The 22,838-nt window shown below is 42.1% G+C and overlaps 1 protein-coding gene across 1 annotated transcript in view; it reads right to left on the bottom strand.

Annotated features, from left to right (window-relative positions):
- Nucleotides 1-22,838, bottom strand: part of MTUS1 (microtubule associated scaffold protein 1) — a 160,568-nt gene that overhangs the window by 8,679 nt on the left and 129,051 nt on the right. Inside the window, 4 exon segments of the mRNA XM_061177204.1 lie at nucleotides 83-156; nucleotides 1,557-1,662; nucleotides 3,057-3,271; nucleotides 18,843-18,909. Coding sequence (XP_061033187.1) covers nucleotides 83-156; nucleotides 1,557-1,662; nucleotides 3,057-3,271; nucleotides 18,843-18,909 — 462 coding nt within the window.

Below are 22,838 nucleotides of genomic sequence, written 5' to 3'. Positions count from 1 at the left end.
AAACGTACCAAAACCACACAAGCCTCAAGAATGATGATGGGGGGGTGGGCAGGAGGAGTGGTGGTGATTGAGATTTACCTACCTCTAGTGATTCCTGCTTCTTGTAAAGCAAATCCTCAAGTGACTTCTTTTCCATTTCATGGCTTTTCTTGATCTCTGGAAGTGATATTTTTTTGAGTCAATAACATCCTACGAGATCACTGTATTCTACAGTCATTATAGCACATGGATGCAACAGTTGATTATGAGGTACTGCGCCTATGTTACTTTATATTTGTATGGCACTTTTGTACAAATTAAACTACTTGTTCTCAAATTAGCCCATGAGGTGAGTAGGGCAGATAATTCCCATTTTATGAATGAGAACATAGAGGCCCAGAGAGCCAAAAGACCCCAGGGAACAAAGAGCATGCCTGGGGGGAATGGGGATGGGGGCGGTCAGACACTGGCCTTCAGACTCCTGGGCAGGAGGTCCTGTGCTCTGTTCCAGTTGCCCTTCACGAACCAAACAGAAGTCTCCAATTAAACCCATCTCCAGCAGGAAGGAAGAAAAACGACGTTTACCCAACATCTACCCTGGGCCAGTCACTTTTACATGTTCTCATCTCTGACCTCACACAACAAGTCTGTTTTTCTGATGAGAAGGCCCTTGACAAAGTTCACAGGGTCAGTTCTCACCACGTGTCCATATGTTTCTCTGTAGATGCAATGGGTTCGGTGTAACAACTTAAGCTACATGGGCACTTATCTTCTGTAAAAAATGGCTTCTTATTCTTTTATTTCAACCCTTCCAATCATGATGAAATAATAAAACACATCTTTTTATTCAACAAATGTCATCTACATTTCACAGCAGTGCTGGTATGCAGAAGTGCCTGGCATGGATCCTTCACCATGGTCAGGATATAAACTGACACTTTCAACTTCCCAGGATCTGAAGTGGTCAAGCACAACTATTACCAAAAGGGCCTTAAAGTTCCTTAAAAGTTCATTCTATTTCCTAAAAGGGGGACTTCCCTGGTGACACAATGGTTAAGAATCTGCCTGCCAATGCAGGGGACACGGGTTCAAGCCCTGGTCCGGGAAGATCCCACATGCCACGGAGCAACTGAGCCCGTGCACCACAACTACTGAGCCTGTGCTCTAGAGCCCGTGAGCCACAACTACTGAGCCCGTGTGCCTAGAGCCCATGCTCCACAACAAAGAGTAGCCACCACAATGAGAAGCCCGCACACTGCAACAAAGAGTAGCCCCTGCTCGCCGCAACTAGAGAAAGCCCGCGTGCAGCAATGAAGACCCAACACAGCCAAAAAAATAAAACAAAACAAAACTATACTTCCTAAAAGGCTGGCATTTATGACAAACTATTATTTGCATCCTTAGGGGAAAGGGGATCTCCTCACAATGAACAATGCAAAAAGAAACCAAAAAACACTCCAAACTGAATACCACAGGGTATTCTCTAGAGGGGAAAGTTATGAATCATTTCCGTTTTAAAACATATCATGCTGTTCCACTAGCTCTTATTCTATTTCAATAGAAAAAAGCATTCTTGCCTGAAAGGGAGGTTTCATAGGCCTTCTTTAGCAAGTCTATTTTCTCTGAGTGGCTTGCTTCAATTTCCAACTTTGAGGTTTCATGGGCAGCACTTAAGTTGTCAAACTATAAGAAAAAAACCAAAACAAAACAATAGTTTACCAGTAAAAAGTCCTAAGGTGAATAATAAGCAGCAGCATTAGGAAATCTGACACATGAGCTTGCATTCAAGTCTAAGGCTACCAGACACACGTAAAGAACAACCCAATTGGGGTTTGCCAGCCCCCATGCCCCACTCCACCCTGCCTCAGGAACACAACACGCAGCTCTCCAGGGTTCATGGATGGAAAGGGCTGAGTCCACCATACGGAACGAGGATACGTTCCATGGTGACAGGACCATATAAGCTCTACGCCTGTCATGCTGGCCTCTATATTCTCGGTCCCTAGCACATGCCTGGCATATAGTCGGCACTGTGTAAATATCAGCTAAATGAAAAACTGATTTTAAATGGGAACAAGGAAATTGAAGAGAGGTTTAGGATATACTATTAAGTGAAAAATACGAGTTATTAAACAAGAGCCATTTTCAAAAAGAAGAAGAAATGCAAGCCAATGTTTTAGCAGCACCAGAATGTTTGCAAAGAGATTATTTCTAGGTAGTAGGATAAAGGGATGTTTTATTTTATTTTTTAAAATATATCCAAAAAGAAACAAAAACGCTAATTTGAAAAGATACATGCACCCCAATGTTCATAGCATTATTTATAATTGTCACCATATGGAAGCAACCTAAATGTCCATCAACAGATGAATGGATAAAGAAAATGTGATACACTATATATATATGGACCACTACTCAGCCATAAAAAAGAATGACATTTTCCATTTGCAGCAAAATGGATAGACTTGGAGAGCCATTATGCTAAGTGAAATAAGACAGAGAAAGACAAATACTGTATGATATCACTTATACGTGGAATTTAAAACATACAACAAACTAGTGAACATAACAAAAAAGAAGCAGACTCACAGATATAGAGAGCAAACTAGTGGTTACCAGTGTGGAGAGGGAAGGGGGAGGGGCAAGATAGGGGTAGAGGAGTAAGAGGTACAAACTATTAGGTATAAAACAAGCTACAAGGATATTGTACAACATGGGGAGCACAGCCAATATGTTATAATAACTATAAATAGAGTTATAATCTTTAAAAATTGTGAATCACTATATCGTACACCTGTAACATATAATCTTGTACAGCTATACTTCAATTAAAAAAAATTTTTTTAAGGGTTTTGAATTTTATCTTTTTTTCTTCTGATCTTTCGCTCAACATATGTACATTGCTTTGATCATAAAAAATTTAATTTAAACTTTTCATTTATTTAAATTTTAAAGAAGTTCATCAAGGGATGTCCAACAAAGAGAAGGTCATCAAAGGAAGGTCATCATCAGACAACAGTTAGAATTCAAATTGATAGCCATGGCCAAGCACATGCTCAGGTTCTGAAAGCACAGACCTGCTCCTGTAACTGAGTTTTGTACTTCTCTGCTTCTTCGATGTAGATATTCTGAAGCTTTTCACACTCCCCGGTGTAAAATTCTTTAAGCCGATTCTCCAGCTCTGTTATATCAGTCTGGTGCTGCTGGTTTAGCTTCTGGACAAATCCTTCATAAGCTATTTGCAACTCATTCCTGGCTTTTTCTAACTTCTCACAGGTGGTTGAAGCAGTGACTGAAAAGAGATGGAAAAAGAAAAGGGAAAATGACACTTAACCTGCTAAATGTCCTAAATTCATAACATTCACACACAGATGTGATGACTCTGGAAGCATAAACACAGGGCTCTCGGAGTACTCGATTCTCTTAGGACCAGATTTTCAAACATAATAGTATAGAAGTGAACGATAAAAGGGAATGAGAGGAAATGGTCTCTGGCAGCAAAAAGCCAATTGTCTATCAAGCAGTAAGAGAAGTCCTTGAGCAGAGCCAGGTTCCCAAGTGAAGAGCACCCTTTCACATGGTGACCAATCAGTGCAGGGGCTGTAACGAGAGGAGGCTCTGATTGGCCGAGGCATCTCTAAGGCGGGCCAGCCACTTGAGGAGGCAGCTGAGGTGTAGAAGGAACAGGTAAGACCAGAGAGAAGCAATAAATAGACTTTAAGCTTGTATGCAGTTGAAGCGAATTTAAACTCGTTACTTCAAAAATACAGTAATAAAAACAAAATACTAGAATATATTGAACACAAATCACCAGAACATAAAAACTTTAGGAAAAATACATTGAGAAGCTACAACATAATGTAAATATATTGAAAGGTTAACATTTTTAAAAGGCAAAGTAATTTGATAAACATAAAATCAGAGCATCCTAACTCTTCACTACCACTACCAAAAACAGAAGTACTAACAATACCTTGCAGAACTTGCACATAAACACATACCCACACACACTATAATAAATCCTGAAAGAAATGGGACAAAATATATGCAAATGAAGCAACCGACAAGGGATTAATCTCCAAAATATACAAACAGCTCATGCAGCTCAATATCAAAAGTACCCAAATAACCCAATCAAAAAATGGGCGGAAGGGGACTTCCCTGGTGGCGCAGTGGTTAAGAATCCACCTGCCAATGCAAGGGACACGGGTTTGAGCCCTGGTCCGGGAAGATCCCACATGCCTTGGAGCAACTAAGCCTGTGAGCCACAACTACTGAGCTTGCGCTCTAGAGCCCGTGAGCCACAACTACTGAGCAACTACTGAAGCCCACGCGCCTAGAGCCCAGGCTCTGCAACAAGAGAAGCCACTGCAATGAGAAGCACGCGCAGCGCAATGAAGAGTAGCCCCCACTCACCGCAACTAAAGAAAGCCCGCACGCAGCAACGAAGACCCGAGGCAGCCAAAAATAAAATAAATAATAAATAATTAAAAAAAAAAACTAAATATAGAACTACCATATGACCCAGTAACCCCACTCCTGGGCATATACCTGGAGAAAACCACCATTCAAAAAGATACATGCACCCCAATGTTCATTGCAGCACTATTTACAATAGCCAAGACATGGAAGCAACCTAAGTGTCCATCAACAGAGGAATGGATAAAGAAGATGTGGTACATATATACAATGGAATATTACTCAGCAATAAGAAAGAATGACATAATGCCATCTGCAGCAACATGGATGGACCTAGAGATTGTCATACTGAGTGAAGTAAGTCAGACACAGAAAGATAAATATCATATGATATCGCTTATATGTGGAATGTTAAAAAGAAAATGGGTACAAATGAACTTACAAAACAGAAGTAGAGTCACAGATGTAGAAAACAAATCTATGGTTATCGGAATGGTGGGGGAGGGATAAATTGGGAGATTGGGACTGACATATACACACTACTATATGTAAAATAGATAACTAATAAGAACCTGCTGTATAGCACAGGGGACTCTACTCAATACTCTGGAATGGCCTACATGGGAAAATAATCTAAAAAAGAGTGGATATATGTATATATATAACTGATTCACTTTGCTGTACACCGGAAACTAACACAACATTGTAAATCAACTATATGCCAATAAAAATTTTTTTAAATCCTGAAAGAGCTCTATCATTTCTTGGGAAGCCTGACTTTGGACTTCTGCAGCCTTCCTGTACTGATGTTAGATATGGGGGAAAGGAGTGCTACTCTGTCTGTAAGGAGGATGCGTGTTCTCAACACCCCAGAGTGCCCATGGATTCATGCAAAATGGGTACTGGTAAGTCTGTTTATTATAAAGTAATCCTTATGTCTCTTTTGGTAAGGAATATGTATTTCTGGAGTAGTGGAAGGAAAAAGATTGTTTTAGGGAGGAGAAGAGGATAGTTTAGATCAATGATTATTCTGACCTAAGTAGTGGGAAATTGGCTGGCTCCTGGGATGAATTTCGGGCAATGACGTAGACTTGTTTTCTTGGGAATATGCCACATGGCAGTAGAAATACCAGCCCACACTTGTCCCACATCAGTATTCCTTCAGAAGTAAAATAAGTCATATTGAAATAATGACAAGCATAGTGTCTGCTAAAGAGAACCCTTAAAATTCAAATAAACCCACAAATGTTCACTGAACTAACAGTAAAGGCAAAAACAAAGCAAGAACTACTACCCTGATATCGAGGGTAAAAACTGTATTCCACGATGAGCAATGGGGAGCCTGCACAGTGCACCTTGGGAGCTAGAACATTCCCAAGGCAGAAAAGTTGGAGAGAAGACTCAACAAGGCAGATGTAGGCCAGATTATAGAGATCAACAACATCACTGACAACTCAGGCCTTTGGGACTCTGTTTGGGAAGTTATTTTTTTCTTTAAAAGAATTTATTAAAAGATGATGGCCATGCTGATTGCTACAGAATACCCTCTCCTCATATCAATACTTATTTATCAAAGGAGGAAACAGTGATTCACGAAGGCAAATGTTAGCCAAAGAAGTAAACGTATTCGCTTCCACTGCCTTTCCAAAATAATACAAATAAAATGATAGGGCCACAAGCCTCCTTGTGTGAATTCCATGTTACAGCTCTATATGAAAGAAGGCAGTAGAAAACTATTTGCAAGCAGTCAATAAAGGCATCAAAATAGCTTTTCTAGTCAGAGAAATCTTGATTTCACACAGGCTTCTGACTTAATTGCCTCAGGATTTCAGATAACAGCAAAGTAAAAAACAAAAACAAATTCTAGCTCATCTGAATGCTCATATCTGAGATAAAATGTCTAAGTGAACCAAAACCTAGAAGAGCTTCCATGTGGACGTTAGCAGTATGCTACACCTGCCGGATTTCAACACATCTGCTTGTAATCAAAGACTGTCAGTCTGAATGTGTAACTGTAAAACTTTAAAATCAAAAAGGATAGATGGAAATCCTCTCACATTGGCGGCCGGACAGGGTGTTTCCTCTTTTTTTTTTTTTTTTTTTTTTAAAGAAGCTTAAATAGTGTTTGATTTTGTTGGCCACGGTGCAGAGGTAAAGGGAGGACAGGAGGGAAGGAAGGGTACAGGGGAAAAAAAATGGGTCGGACGGGGGAGCGGTGGTTACTGCTGTTAGGACAACAGTCCCAAGGCAGGCCCGGCCCCAGGTGGTGACATCAGCCTGCAGCTGTGCAGGAACAGCTGGGCTGAAGTGATCCCTCACACAAATGGCTCTACTTTGAGTTAACGGGCCTGGGCTCCTGGGGAAGCACTTATCTGGCATAAAGACTCATGAAATACTTTTCTAAGGGACACACATGTCAACGCTGTATCAAGGGTTCTCAGTACCCCTGTTGGCTGGACACACTCGTGGGGAGAATCAGGGACGCCAGCCCGGGGCTTCAGTCCTGGACTTTTCCTTGTACTTATTTCAATTTAGGAGCGATTTCTATGCCACCTGGGCTCTTACTCCTGTTCTCAGTTTTGTCTCTTCCTTGCTTATTCTCCAGAATTCCACTCACTCTCAGTCAATTAATCAAACACCCAAGACAGCCAAAATCAAACATGAATCTTTCAGAATTCGGACTAAGCAAGGAGTTTTCGCACAGTGTTAGGCAACACTGTTTTCATGAAGTTAGGGCACGGATGCAAAATCCACAGAGTACAAAGTAGTCCTTTTGTCCTTGCTGTTTGAATCATTCTATTAGGCAATTTTTAAAAGCATGGCTGTGATAAAGGACACCAAAGAGACCACTGCCTGCAGAAAAATTGATGGATTATCATTTTTGTCCCCATATTGGTAAAATGCAGAAGCCCTCTCCAGCAATCTATTAATTAAAATGAGAAACAGAGTTTTCAGAATTAAGAAGCAAAAGAAAGAAACCAACTCATTTACAAGATCAGCCCTAAAACATAAGGTCACATTACAAGCTGGAAGTTGACATTTCAACCTGAGATGAACCAGGCCTTAGAAGAATTCGAGGCCAAGGACAGAACAGGAAAAACAGAGAGACACTCCCCTGACAATTTAAAACATGGATAACTAAGCAAGGAAAAAATATTTCAGAAGTGGTGAAATGCTTGAAATTTTTCCTTTTCGATTATTTGGATGACACCTACAGAAGGCCCAATGCCAGAATCAAATGTAACCTTGAGAAGAGAACTGGCTTCGTCCTGGGTCCTTCAGCAGTTTTCCCCAGGAGTGAAGTACAGCCATTACCTAATTGGTCCTGGTGGCCTTTCCTAAGAGGAAGAGGTCAGATTTTTATTATTTCCATCTCATGGAGACCAATTTCCCTTTGGTGACTGATAAATGTACTGTTTACAATGAAAACCATTACACAACCATGGCCCTAAACTGTTAGTATTCTTTTGAAATGATACACGGCTTTCTTAATTTTTATATCTGAGTAGCAGGTTTCATCATGAGACAACTGGAAATACTTTAATTCTCAGGAACATAAATAAATGTCTTAACAGAATAGAGCTAAATACTTAGGTTCAAATCTCAGCCACACCACTTACCTGCTATGTGATTTGAGCAAATGACTTAAGCTTTCTAAGCCTGAACTTCCTTATTTTTAAAACGGTGCTAATATTAGTGCCTTCCCTGCAGGATTAAATAAAATATATGTGAAGCGCTTGGCCGGTGCCTGACCAGAGTTAAGTATGCAACAAATGTTACTGTTATTATTGCTAGCTTTGCCGAAGTCCACCTTCAAATGTGTCTGAAGAGTCCTAAAAGTCATGCTTGCGGGGGAGGGGTGTCCATGACACAATGTGACACTTACAAAGATGCACTGCTCGTCTAGTATTCAAAGAAGGTAAACACACACACACACACACACACACACACACACACACACGAGGATAGGGTACACATCCACCCCAAAGCTTCACTTTCTAATACTACTGTTCTTGACATTATATGCAATAGAATTTCCCCAACTTTTAGGTAAGTTTATCTAAATTGGACATAAAATATGAAAAGAGAAAAAAGAAAAAGAAAACTAGGGAGGTAAGGTCACTCAGAAGATCATGCAAAGTTTCACGATGCCATACAAGAGTTCGTGTCAGAAAGAAGAGACAAACAGGAAAGCAAGATGACTTCATTCCCCAGCTGTACACCCACACTCTCCCTAGACGCTTCCAGCAGGCCTGCTGTGGGTGCCAGCCCTTCTTTGAGCAGGGTTCCCTTCTCCGCACCATCCAGGAGGGCAATGAGGTGTCTGGTCCAGCCTCTCCTGCCTCCTCTGGGTCTCTCTCAGTCTCTCTCTCTGGCCACCTCACCTGCTTTTACTTCTGGGAACCCCTCCACTCCTTTCTTTAACAGCACACACTTGTCAGGGCAGACATGCTTTTTAAAAATCAACTTATAATTGTGGAATAATTTTAGATTGATAGAAAAGGTACAAAGAGACAGTACCAAGAGTTCCCGTATACCCTTCACCTAGGTTCCCCAGATGTTACCATCTTATGTAAAGCCAGGACATTTGTCAATACGAAGGTTTTAACGTTGAAGCAATACTATTAACTCTACTACAGACTTTATTCCAATTTCACCAGTTTTTCTACTAATGCCCCCCCCTTTTTTAAGAATAAACTTTTTTAGAATAATTTTAGATTTTCATAAAACTCGTAAGGATAGAATAGTTCCCGGATACCTCTCTCCCAGTTTCCCCTAATGCTGATATCATATATTATGACAGGACATTTGTCGAAACTAAGAAATAATTTTACTGGCACACTATTATTAACTAAACTCCAAGCTTTGTCCTTTCTCTCTGTTCTAGGCTCCAACCCAAGATGGCGACCTGCATTTACTCATCACATTTCCTTCGTCTTCTCTAATCTGTGAATGTGTCTTTCCTTGCTTTTCATCATCTTGACAATTTTGAAGTCAGGCATTTTACAGAATGTCCCTCAATTTGGGTTTGTCTGACATTTTCTCTGCATACTCCTCTGACCCAGAAATTCCACTGTTAAGAATATATGTGTGGGACATACTCCCACACATATAAAATGAGGGACATACGAAGCTATTCACTAGAGCATTTTTTGTAAGAGCAAAACATTACAAACAACCGAATGTCCACCATGAAGAAACTGGTTAAATTAATTATGGTATATCTATATAATGGACTAGTTTCAGAAAAATAATTTTACAGCTGTTTAAAAAAAATATTGAGGAAGTTCTTTGTGTATTGATCTTTAAGAAATGCTAAGCAGAAAACAAGGTGCAGAACAGCGTGTATAATACTCTGCCACCTGTGAATAAAAGGAAGGGGGAAACAAATACCTATCTTACGTTACTTCTCCTGTACCCCAGCCCCAGAACCACAAATGGGGACATAACCTTCTATCATAGTAGCACGATTATTTCATAGTATTATTCTCTGAAGGGAAATCTGCTCATGACACACTTCCAGGGCAAGTGACCATGTTGGTTACTCTCTTAAACTGGGGTCTAATCTGCTTCAAATTGGAGATAATATACCTGAACAAAGTAACCAAGAAGCCCTTTTTAAAAAGTAAAATGCTCCTTTGTGGAGAGGCTGGTGCCCAAAGAACAACAGAAGGGCAGGGACCTAGACTATCAACAACAAGCATTTCCAACCTCTGCAGATCAGTTTCCTGATACGCCAGGTAGGACTAAATACCACCTGCTCTGCTAACCTTACAGTTTGGTGAGGATAAAGTGAAAGAGTGCTCTATTTTGTAAAGTGAGTCTTCACAGACTGTCTGTGGAATGATCATCTACTCAGAAAAGCCCCAGGCTTTGCTCCCCAAAGGTACTGCTTTTTCACAAGACCAAGAAATTTGGCAGACATGCGAGAGAGACAAAGGTCTCTTTCTGAATTTCGAAATTAGCTACAAATAGCTTTCAGATTGCTCTTGGGCATTATATGAATTGACAAGAACTGATTTCAAAAGCCTTCCACTAATCACAACTTACTAGGAATTTACTTTCACAAACCTCCAGCACCGTCAAATCCATTCTCCCATAAATAATACCACCTTCCCTTTAAAACTCAGTTCATACTTTACAAAGTGCTCTCATATTTATTATTCCATGTAATAGAATATAGTCATTTCTTGAGTTAATAACATAGGTATTATCTTAAATCTCACTTTACTAGACTATAGAGGGAACAGACGTGGCAGAACTGGGTCTAGAACTCAATCCGCTCAGCCTTTTTCAGTGCAGGTTCTATAGCACAGAACACGGAACCTGATCCAAGTGGCTGTTTTCTCAACTTGAGATGCATTAAGAGAGAAGTTCATGCATTCATACAATGGACGCCTCAGAATAATAGGGCTTAATTCTCTTGTGCAAGCTAGAGAGACTGCAAAGTAAGGCAGGTAAAAAAATGATCTTTTTTCTCCCTACACTGATTAGTCCTGATGAAATCTTATTCACATGCGGGATGACGGTCTGGCCCAGTCACAGATCTTAGTACAAAGGTGCCAGCTGGGCCTCCACGGAGCCCCGGGTTCTCCCTGCCAATAAAAGTCTGCAAAGGCTTTGCTGTTTTTCAGCTTAGTCACTGGCCAACAACATGCTGCAAAACAGATGCTCTCATAGTCACAACAGCAAACGTTCCATGGACCAATCAAAACACTTAGGCTGGAAAGTGGATCTGAGTCAAAAGCCTGGCTGAATAACCGGCATAAATGTTCTAAGCTTCAGGCCTGAGGAAAGTAAGTTAAGACTTTAAGGAAATCACATTTCAATCAAAAGAATAAATTTAATATTAATGAACAGGTAAGTCTGATACTATTCTGTGTCTCCTCCCTGATGATTCATTTTTAGGAGGCAAGGTTCAAAAGGGCAGGTCAAAGTTACTGGTAGGCAGGGACTTCCCTGGTGGTGCAGTGGTTAAGACTCCACGCTCCCAATGCAGGGGGCCCCAGTTTGATCCGTCCAGGAACTAGATCCCACACGCATGCCACAAGAGTTTGCATGCCACAACTAAGGAGCCGGCAAGCTGCAACTAAGGAGTCGGTGAGCCACAACTAAGGAGCCCTAGAGCTGCAACTAAGACCTGATGCAACCAAATTAATTAATTAATTTAAAAACCCCCACCTGGGATTTATAAAAAACAAAACAAACAACAAAAAAAACCCAAAGTTACTGGTATGCCTATGATTTGGAAGCCTATGTACAAGAATGGACTCAGTTCAGTTAGAGCTATTTGGTATTATTCTCTTACTCTGCTCACTTAAGTCTTACATGTATTTTTTACATTAAATGAACAACCTTCTGGACAGCTAGTGTGCTGCCAAAGTGTGGCCCAGGGAGCACCTGCATCAGAGTCACCTGGATGATCATTACGAGTGGACTCCTCCATCCCAAGCCACCCGAGTCAGAACCGGGAATCTGCAGTTTTAATCTGGCCTATTTTATTACACAGTGAAGTCTGAGAACCACCGTTCTAGACAAATTACATTAAATCAGGAAAAACCGAACATATCAAAACTGGACAAGGACAAGTGAGGAAAAAGACCAGAACAAGGAAGAAGACTCAACAGGCTTTCAGAACAGACACGCTTGGTAATATTGTGCATCTGTACAGGTGAAAGAACCCAACCTTTCACTTATAGAGACAGCCAGCCAAAGTCTAAATTTAGGACACACAGGCAAGGATAGAAAAAGAACAAGCCAAGTTTAAGACGGAATCAACTCCATCTTCAATCAACTCAGTGAGATAAAGAATTGTTTTGCCATACGGTTGGTTTTCATTACATATTAATAGATTTTTCATTAAAGCCCACTTCAAAAATCACTTCTGGAATTCTGCAACTCAAAAGTGGCTTAACTGTAAAGAGTTTTAAAATTACTCTAAATATACAACCTTGTTAAACCATAACTGTACACAAAACTAGTGAAAGAATTAACACATTCCATAAAGGTGTGAAGGGAGGTTAGTTCACAGACACAGTCAAGTGTTGATTAGACAATGTGTACTGCTTTAGGCAGAGCCAAGTCACTTTTTCCTAGTACATAATAACAAGATATTTTAATCTAATAATACTTCTTGAACTCTTGACTTGAATAAAAAGATCCCAAAAGTAGTTATCAATGCAAACTAGTGTTTATATCAAATGATTCCCCCATCTTTCCAACAGTTTCACCATGGTTTCTTTTTTTGTAATTAACAGGAGTTTGGTGGTCTGGCCATCCTAGGTTTTTATCCAGGTGCTTTGCTTTTCTAGCCTATTGACCTTAAGAAAGTTACATAACTTTTAAGCCTCAATTCTTCCCTCCCTCCCTCCCTCCCTTCCTATACAATGCAAACCAGTAGACTTAGAGATGAACACTGATGTTAGGAAAGAGTAGGCACGCAATAAATGTTGCTGCCATACCCATCATTTTTACATACAGAAGGCAAAATCGACTAGTCTTTTGAATCATTATTATGGGAATTCCAGGAATTTTTAGTGAATAAAGGGTTAAAATCTCATTTTTATCATGACATAGGAACAATCAGGACAAATGTATAAAAAGATGTGAGTTAGCTATTAATTCTGATGGCTAGAAAATAATTGTGAAATACAAACTACCTTTTTCTTCATTAATTTAGATGAAAAAATGATTCCAATGATTAAGATTAATAAAAAAATACAGTAGGAACCCTAAAAGATCATAGTTATGGCTCTCCATTACACCAACATGACCCTAAGAAAGAATCAGAATGACACATTTATTCCATATCTAAGAGGTCAAATGTTTGCTGTGGATTATGTAGAACATTACATTGAACTGTCATTTATTCTGAGGGCTGACATTTTCAAAATGACCTAATTAACTGGGATTGTCAGGCACAATGTAAAATGTCTTCAAGAGAATTATAGCTCATCTTACTTTATTACTTATTTTTAACAGTTTATAGGAAAATATCTGTGTACAGAAACCATCAAGTAGAAGCATATTATAAGGGTAAAACCAACTTTCCCTAGCTACCATCCTCAGCAGTAAAATCATTCATTCATTCTCTGAAGTACTAAGCATCAGAAGTACTAACTGCCAGGCCCAAGGTACTAGCTGGTAGAGCTACAAAGATGAAGGACATACTGGCCTTGCCCTTGAAGTGCTCACAGCTCTGCACTGTGAAAAGAGGTCTATAAACAAATACCTATAAGAGCAAGGTACTTGAAGGGTATAGTAGAAGGTGCAGTTCACTTGTCTGAAGGATTTGGGTGAAACTGAATTGAAGACAAGGTATTTTAGCTAAGACTTTAAAAATAAGTAATGAGAAGAAGAAGGAGTTTGAGAGGCAAAAATAGAAAGATAGTGGGAAGAGGAGACAGCCTTTCAAACAGAGAGGAGGCACAAACGAGGCATGAATGAGCCTTTGCCTGGGACCTTGGGAGGGAAAAGGAGGTGTGCAGAGAGGGGAACGAGGGTCAGACACCATGAAGCTACACCGGAAGGTTACAGACACATCATACACGGTGACTTTAGTATGCTTGGACTCCTTCCCAAAGCCAAAATGGAGTCACTTATGTTTGTTAAAGATGTCCAGTAGAGGACACACATGAGATTTATTACATGTATAGTCCTGGTAGCACTTGGAGAAGAGAGAAGCAGGCCTGGAGGCAAGGTGACCTGTTGGGTGGCCACTAGGATATACTGCAGGTGAAAAATTACAGGACTTAAATTAGGACAGTAGCAGCCAGAATGCTGAAGAGAGATGGATCTGGGAGACATTTAGAACACAGACTGGTATCATGTGGAGGATGGAAGAAGAGGGTTATGACCTTAGTTGGCAGCCTGGGTGGTAAGTGAATAATAATCCAGTGCAGAAGGTGATGAACAGACTTTGAGGAATAGGTCTGAATGAGGAGACACTGCAGAGTATTCCAGAAGCAAGGGGCTGGGGAGTCAGGAAGGTCTGATTACACTGGACTGGCTCATCCAGAGGCAGCTCTTCACTGGGAAAAAAGTATTTACAGCTTGGGAAGGAGGGGACTAGAAAAATAAATCTGTGAGTCGTCACCCTATAGGTTGTAGTTGAAACCATGGGAATGGGTAAGGAAAACAGCCGACGATGAAAGCCTTATGATGACATTATTTAAGGGGTAAGTGAAATTATGCTACATCCACTCAAAAGGCATTACCATGATCATTAAACACGAGTGTATGAAGACCATGAGGCAAAATGGGAAAGTGCTTGACATAAGTTTAAAAATCAGAGTATCTACAATAAAATGAAGGATCTCAAAAACATTATGTGTGAAAGAAGCCAGACACAAAGAGAATTTATTGTGTGTTTCCATTTACATGAAACTCTATTGTAGAATGGACAAAACTAACCTCGAGTGATAAAAATAAGGTCAGTGTTTGCTTCTAGGGGAAGAGGGTCTACTGGAAACGTAACCTAAAGGTGTAGGTTACATGAGTGTGTGTGTTTGTCAAACTGATGGAACAATAAGCATCCCGCTGCATGTAAATTATACCTTAATAATAATAATAATAATAATAAAAAAAGAGTGCAAAGTGGTATATATTCATATAAACAAAGGAATATGCCAAAATATGGAGCTATGGGCTATTTACCCCTCACTCCACAATTTTCGTTAATTTTCACACATTGTTCTTCAATAAAAAGAAACTTTAGGGAATTCCCTGGCGGTCCAGTGGTTAGGACCCCATGCTTTCACTGCCAGGGGCCCAGGTTCGATTCCTGGTGGGGGAACTAAGATCCCACAAGCCACGTGGCACAGCCAAAAAAAAAGAAAAGAAACTTTAAAACCTAAAATGCCCATAAATATTTATCAATTACCTGTGAAAACGGAAAGCATATATATTTTTTTTCAGAGGAAGCAGGAATGGATCTCTGCAATTAAAGAGTTTACTGTCTGGGGACTTCTCTGGTGGTGCAGTGGTTAAGAATCTGCCTGCCAATGCAGGGGACATGGGTTCGAGTCCTGGTCCGGGAAGATCCCACATGCCGCGGAGCAACTAAGCCCGTGCGCCACAACTACTGAGCCTATGCTCTAGAGCCCGCGAGCCACAACTACTGAGCCTGCGTGCCACAGCTACTGAAGCCTGTGTGCCTAGAGCCCGTGCTCTGCAACGAGAGAAGCCACTACGATGAGAAGCCCGTGCACCGCAACGAAGAGTAGCCCCCGCTTGCCACAATTAGCGAAAGCCCGTGCACAGCAACAAAGAACCCCCCCCCCCAAAAAAAAGAGTTTACTGTGTGAAGACAATAGGAAAACACAAGATATAGTATATACACAAATGCAAAATATCAAGGGCTCTCTGGAGCAAAGGGAACCTCATGCTTTGGTTCTGAGGAGACTGAGAGGGGGTTTTTAAAGAGTTTTGTGCAGAAGCAAATGGTACGTTGTTCCACAAAGCAGGCGTGGCTCAGATGCAGATACACACAGGCTGTGCTGGAGGTAATAAGCTGGGTTAACCTGGGAGCAGAGGGCACCTGTCAGGAAACAAGTGAGACCACAGTGGGCAAGTCAGTCAGGGGAGGAGATCATCGGAGGCAGTGAGGTCTGACGATCAAAAGTGCAGACTTTACTTGGGTTTCAGTGCCCCTGAGCTTATGAGTTGTCCTTTATTCTTTGCAGTTCTTAGCAGTTTGGGAACCTTGCCTCAATTTTCATAGAGGAGGTAAAGAAAAACTACTCAATGGGAAAGCGACACCAACGATGCCCCATTATGTCAGAGGGGAAAGGTGGGTACTTTGATGGCATTGATGGTGGCGGCTCTCTTTTCTTGAGTTGCCTGTGATGGACCAATCACTATGCCAGTCACTTCACAGGTACTACCATCTCATTCAAACTCCAAAACAATCCAGCAAAATGCATATTAACTTCCTATCACCGGTGAGGAAACTGTGCTCAAAGAAGTCAGGTAACTTCTAACCAGGAGTGGAAGGACAAAAACCCAGACGGTGGACTCCGCACCCCAAGCGCTTCTAACATATCAGGAAGGGATTCATCACGTCTCACCTTTCCATTTGTACGTGAAGAGCAAAAATAACCTGTCCTAAGGCATTTCTAATAATATTTAGTCGAATTACTATTCCTTTCTGCAGCAGAGTCTCTGCCCTCGCAAAATAGCAAATGCAGTTACTACACAGCTGTCGACTGCATGCATCTTAACAACTACTATTTAATAGCAGTTAATACTTGGTGGTAGACGCTTTGCAACAAGTTACCTCATGTAATCCTCGTGGCCACCCTTGAGGCAGACACTGCCGCCATTTTACAAAGAATGAAGTTGGGACAGAAGGCGTGTGCTCTGTCACCCCTGCCCGAGGTCACCCAGCTACCTAAGATCTGAACCTGGACAGTATGACCACACGGTCTAACCGCTTTGTACCACTGCCTCACATTTTAAAACTGAGCTGTAAACTTTGCGGTGTGAACTTATTTCTATTGCAGCTCATGCACAATCAATCAAACCGGCAGCTTTGAGAACATTCTTCCTGGACTGTTCCATCAGAAGAAGGCTTCTCTCCCTTCCCCTCATGGAACCAAAAACCTTCCCCCAAATGCTCTACGCTGTTACGTGAACAATTCGATCTGATTCACCAGCAGTAATGCCACACTTCCTGACAGTGTAGCCTTGGGTGACCGGATGATACGGACGGGCCAACCACTGCATCCTGACACTCCGAGAGCAGCAGTAAAGCCACACCGGGGCACCGGCTCCTTATCACAGATGGGAAGGTGAGAGTGGGTGCAAACGGCTACAGCTATTTCCTGTCGGGCTAAGTAACTGACGGGAGGTGCTGAGTCCCTGGGTCCCATTGAGATCACTGAATCGCGCTATCCACGGAAAGGTGGAAAGAGGACTCCCCCATTCAAACTGACTGAATGAGAAAAGTGTTCCCTTGGCGTGTCTGCCTCGTCGTGGGGGGGAGGCTGAAACGTGAACCCCCAGGGAGGCTCCTCTCCACCTCTACCGGGTTAGAGCGAACCCTGAAACACACAAAGGAGACCTCTCTCCTGATTTGCTAACCCTATATCCATTACATTGCTTAAGGCGCAGACAAAAGCGAGTTAAGTTGGTCATCCGGGTAACCAAAAGGACACCAGTCACGTTCAGTAACCTGGCAGAGAGCCTTAAACGTCCCTGGGAGCCAGGCTGTTTCTTATCTGTGGTTTCCTTGAACTGTTTTCCTAGAACTCTCAAGTCTTTGGGGTCCTGAAGTTCCATCTGTCTTACAATTACTCTTCCCAAAAGAGTCCTTCCTAAGATCAGGAGAAAATGATGCCCAGGGCGAGGTATTAGGGCGAGTCAGGAGTTTGGCATTGCCCTGCATCGGGGAGTGAAAAGAGAAGAGGAATATAGAAGGAAGTCTTCACCCCACATTCATGGCTACTTGATCTTTGCCCTGGCATGGTAGGGGAGGGGGACTTAAGAGGGTTCAAGTCCAGCAAATTATATTGACAGTATTTAAACTCTGGTGTTGTCCAAAGAAACACGAGCAGTTTCTCCTGGAACTAGACGAACATAATTTTCAACTCTGGCTGTTGCCTTTGCATTATTTATACACGTACCTACACACGCTTTCAGTACACACAGAAAACCGCAAAGGGCAAGGAAGGCAGCCTTTCAATGAACTGCTCCAGACCTGGCTGAAGCTACAGCAGGAAGCTGACTGTCTAGGGCCGTGGTGCCTACAGCGCATGGGGCTCCCAAGGCAGTCAGCTCACTCCAACACGCCAGGCTGAGGTAGGAAAGGCAGCACTGTCTCTGCTGCATGAACCCAGGGCTCTTCCAGGAAAGACAAGAACTAGAAGAGAGTTCGGCCTGGAAACAGCAGCCCTGGGGGGTGAGTGCCACAGACAGGAGAGACACCTGGCTTCCTGTGGAGCTGGGTCCTTACTCACTGCCAGACCAGCTGGAAGATTAGCACAGAGTGTGTCTTCTAATGCTATACCCACTACTCACAGACCCCCCCCAAGGAAGTGTAATATAATCACTGCTATTGGAGAGGGAATTTTCTCACCACTCTTTCATATGAAAGATGGTTCCGGAAAGAAAAAAACCTGACGGGATTATCTAACAGGAATCCACACAATTACAAAAACCATTCCGTCCTTCTCTTCGGGAAAAGAAATGTTTTGGTCATCAGAAACTCTGCTAGGCTTAGTCAGATCAGTGCCCAGAATTCTGTGAACTTGAGGTCAAACTGCCAAGATTCAACAGAAACGTCGTCGATAGTCAGTGTTTGCACAGATACTGGAGTGAGTGGCTAACACTGCCAGCATGCAGCTCCAGACACCACGCAGAGAGGAAAACCAACTTTGACAATTTTCCCCTCCACCACCCGAAAAACTTGGAAGAAGGGGGAAATAAAAAAAAAAAGCTCTTACCTAGCTCTCCCCGGAGGTTAACAAGTTCTTGAGATAGGGTTTTGTGTTGTTTCAGTGCTTCCTCCCGCTGTGGAAAACACACATCAAGTTACTAATGTTTTCAAGAGGGTCCCTTTCAGTAAAGCACACATTTGTTATCACCAGGAAAATGAGACTCAGAATCGAGAAGCCAAGATATGAATCATTTAGGCTAACAGTTTGTGTTGTTAAAAAACACAGATGTCCCTTAGTTGTTAAGGAAATTCACATTTCAAAAATCTGTATTTTCTCAGGTCCTCGTGAAACATTCATTTGAGGCACTGAATGGCCCGTTTAAAAATATTTACTTTGAGCCATGCTTCACGACTGATCCCCGAACCTTTCAGCTAAGGCATACTTAAGACGTAATGCATTCTCCTCCTCCAAGGGCAATAAAGGCCTAATCAGTCTAAGATAAACGTTTAATGTTCTAAACACACGCACGTATATGAACTTTGTCCTATATTTGCAAATAGAAAAGTTTCCTTAGGAGGCTAATCCTTTACTTCTAAAAGGAAGACGCAAAAGTCTCTTACAAAGCCACGGTGAAAAAAATAATCCTTTAAAAACAAAATGAAATTAATTTTACTCAGCTACACGTTATTTTCTAAGGATGATAATATGTTGGATCAGCTATCATTCTAAGGAGATGTTAGAGAAATGAATCAAAGACAATCAGGCAGCTGTTTCAGCATCAAAAAAGCAATTATCAATCCTGCCAAGAACCATTTCCAAGTTACCCGCAACTCATCCGCAAGCACACAGACACACATGCTTGTACAAACACAGCAATTAGATACAGTTTCTTACGAGGCAGTTTCCCTCCCACCAGCGTGTAAGGAAGGAAAAGGCAGAATTCAAAGCTCTCTGGAAATGCCCGCCCTGGGATCGCCCCGGACAGAGCTCCCACCGCAGCTGGGTCGCAGCGTTGCGGACGCGAGATCATGAGACCGGCCTTTGCAGGCGAGAGTTGCTTGTCATTCAGAGCGTTTCCCCCTCGCGCCAGACCACTTCTGCCTTCGCCCCGGGCGTTCTTCCAGAAAAGCACTATAAACAAATACTAATTACCCTCGTTGCTGCACATGGAGAATAGAGGCACACTTTGCTGCCGGAGCAGCCCATTTTCCAGCTTCTGTCTCCAAGTCCCCCTCCCGCCCCCGCGCAGGCGGCCACGCCAGCCACCAGCCCCGTCGGTCTACATTCAAAGCTCCACCAGGAGGAGCGCCATTGGTCCTCGGTTGGCCTTACTTCGCATCCCGCAGGTTAGCGTGTGCCTGGGACGCCTCCCTCCTCACAGGAGCTGAGGCTGCAGCTTCTGCCTTTGGCACAGGCTGCCTGCGACTGCTTAAAGCCACAGCCCTTCATTTATGAAAAACGAGAGCCAGCGCTTAGACTGATCGATTGCCACTTACTTTCAAATATCAGCTGGTACAGGGGAAAGAAAAACCGGCCGCCTCCGCGTGGATAATGGAGTTATTTTTAGACTTGTGAACCTTTTTATTCCCTTCTCTAATTAGGGGTCATTAGATGAGCATACTTGCTAATAGAAAAAGGAAATTTATTCTCCCAAACCTGTGTGCTAAGTGAGTTATGAACGAGGTGAGGAACGGTGAAAAGTGTGTGTTGTGACGTAGAATTTAACATGACATTATAAAATGAATGATGTTTTCCGGAAAAATTCATTTGAATGCTTACAACACGGTTCCCTGGCATTTTAAGAAGTGTGACCTGCTGAATTGAGAGTTGGAGATCAGATATATGTTATGGTTTTTACCTTCTACTTTGTAATAGTCTCTCACGAAAGAGCTGGGGAAGTTAACGATACACGAGCACTGTCCTGGACATTTAACAGTGACTGGAATTTAAGGAACACTTCCTCGATGAGTACATTTTGGCCCTAATGATATTCTAAATGCTTGATTTTTAAAACACAGTATTAGGTTGTTCTGAAATCACAAATCAGTAAGTCCAGTTTTTTTAAGTGAATAAGCAATGAGTTTTCTAATGTAGAAATTAAAGTTTGAGGAAAACCAACCCGGAAAAAAAAGCGAATAAAAATATATATACGCTATACTTCTCTTAATCTCAAATTTAAGCCTTTGTGATCTAGTTCAAGTTAAGTATCAGCAAGTTTTGTCACTCGAGTGACAAGAGACCCAGAAGACTGTTTTGCTAGATACACGCAAGCAGTCCTGTAACACGTTCGGTGACCTTGCTTAAAATTCACTTTTCTAAGAGCTAAATCCTTAATAGAAGGAAAAGCTGGCAAGGAGTTAAATCACTTTTCAAATTTACAGAAATCCTTAAATATGGAAAATTGAAAAATTAAGTTGGTGTAAAGTTTCCAGGAGTGATTCTGTGAACTTTTACATCCTATCACAAGTATCTACAAGGCTGTCTTTTTGCTTATTAAAGGGACTTTGCGGACAAGCAATTTCAGTACAGTTGAAATCCAAGGTTGGTTGAATCCCTGATGTGGAACCTGTGGGCGTGGAGGACCACCTGTACTCCGTCACTTTATATGAGGGCCTTGAGCATCCATGGATTCTGGTACCTGCTGTTGGGGCAGGGGGCGTCCTGGAATCAGTCCCCACAGGGTACCAAGGGCCGACTGTATGCATGGGAACACTGCCCCCAGCTCCACTGCACTCAGCCCTCCTCAGTGCCCAGAAGCCATCGATGTCTTCCAACCTCTGTCAATCCTAGTGGCAGCGACAGGAAAACCATGGGATCGTTTTGGACTCTTCCTTGTCTAATGGGTTGTGCCACAGTCGATCAGTTCTTCCCTCCTAACGTGTCTTGAATCCACTGCACTTTTTCTATTAGTGATGCCTCCACCCTAGTCCTCATCCTCGCCAACCCCATTCCTGACCTATGGAAAGCCTCCCTCCACACTATTTTGCAGAGGATTGGTAGATTTTTATCCCATATTCTGGGTACAAACAAATGCCCTCATCCTCGCCAACCCCATTCCTGACCTATGGAAAGCCTCCCTCCACACTATTTTGCAGAGGATTGGTAGATTTTTATCCCATATTCTGGGTACAAACAAATGCCCTCATCCTCGCCAACCCCATTCCTGACCTATGGAAAGCCTCCCTCCACACTATCTTGCAGAGGATTGGTAGATTTTTATCCCATATTCTGGGTACAAATAAATGCCCTTGCTCAACCAGAGTCTTCCATTGAGTGCATAGAAAATAAACTTCCATGAACCTCAATCACCCAGCTCCTGTTTAGATACCCTACTCCTCTTCTGTCCAAGTCATGCTTGCCATGCATGTCCCACCTCCACAAGCTGGAATGCTTGGTCTTCTGTACCTGACCCATTCTGTAAGCCTTCAGGGAATACTAACTGTCAATCATAGATACTACTCCCTTCCCCCACACACCTAGAGAGGACATTTATCCTTCTGAATTGGTTGGCAAGTTATTACTCAGTACCAGCTTACCAAGTACCATTCCAGATGCTGGGGAAAATATGGAAAAAATTTAAGACATGGTTCCTGCTTCAAGAAGCTTGGGACCTAGGTAGGACTAAGACATCCAGGCCCAATAACTCAAGGCAGATGACCTCATCTGAGGGGAAGCAGTACAGGATAATGGAAAAACCAAGGGCTTTAAATATGATCCTATGTGAAATGCCGACCACAGCGCCCATATCATAATAGGCACATACTCAGTGTTACTTTCTACCTGACTCTCCTGGTAGCTTGCCCTTTAAGACATTTACCCTTTCTCTGTAGATGACAAAATGCATTTTGTCACTTAGATACTGACTGCCTGTTTCTTTTTATTTAGCTGCTCCTATATCAGTGTTTCTGTCTTAGATGATAAACTCTTTATGGTCCAGATAACAAGTTTATTTAATTTTCTTTGTATTGTAACATGCAGAGTTCCACACAATGCGAAGGAAAAAAAAAAAAAAAAAGAGGGAGGTGGGAATCTGGTTGGGAAAAATGCTTTTATACTCATACA

The sequence above is a fragment of the Eubalaena glacialis genome, chromosome 20 (assembly GCF_028564815.1).
Source record: "Eubalaena glacialis isolate mEubGla1 chromosome 20, mEubGla1.1.hap2.+ XY, whole genome shotgun sequence".
NCBI lineage: Eukaryota > Metazoa > Chordata > Mammalia > Artiodactyla > Balaenidae > Eubalaena > Eubalaena glacialis.
The sequence above is the reverse complement of the archived record's forward strand: the minus strand, read 5'-3'. Positions and strand labels throughout refer to the sequence as shown.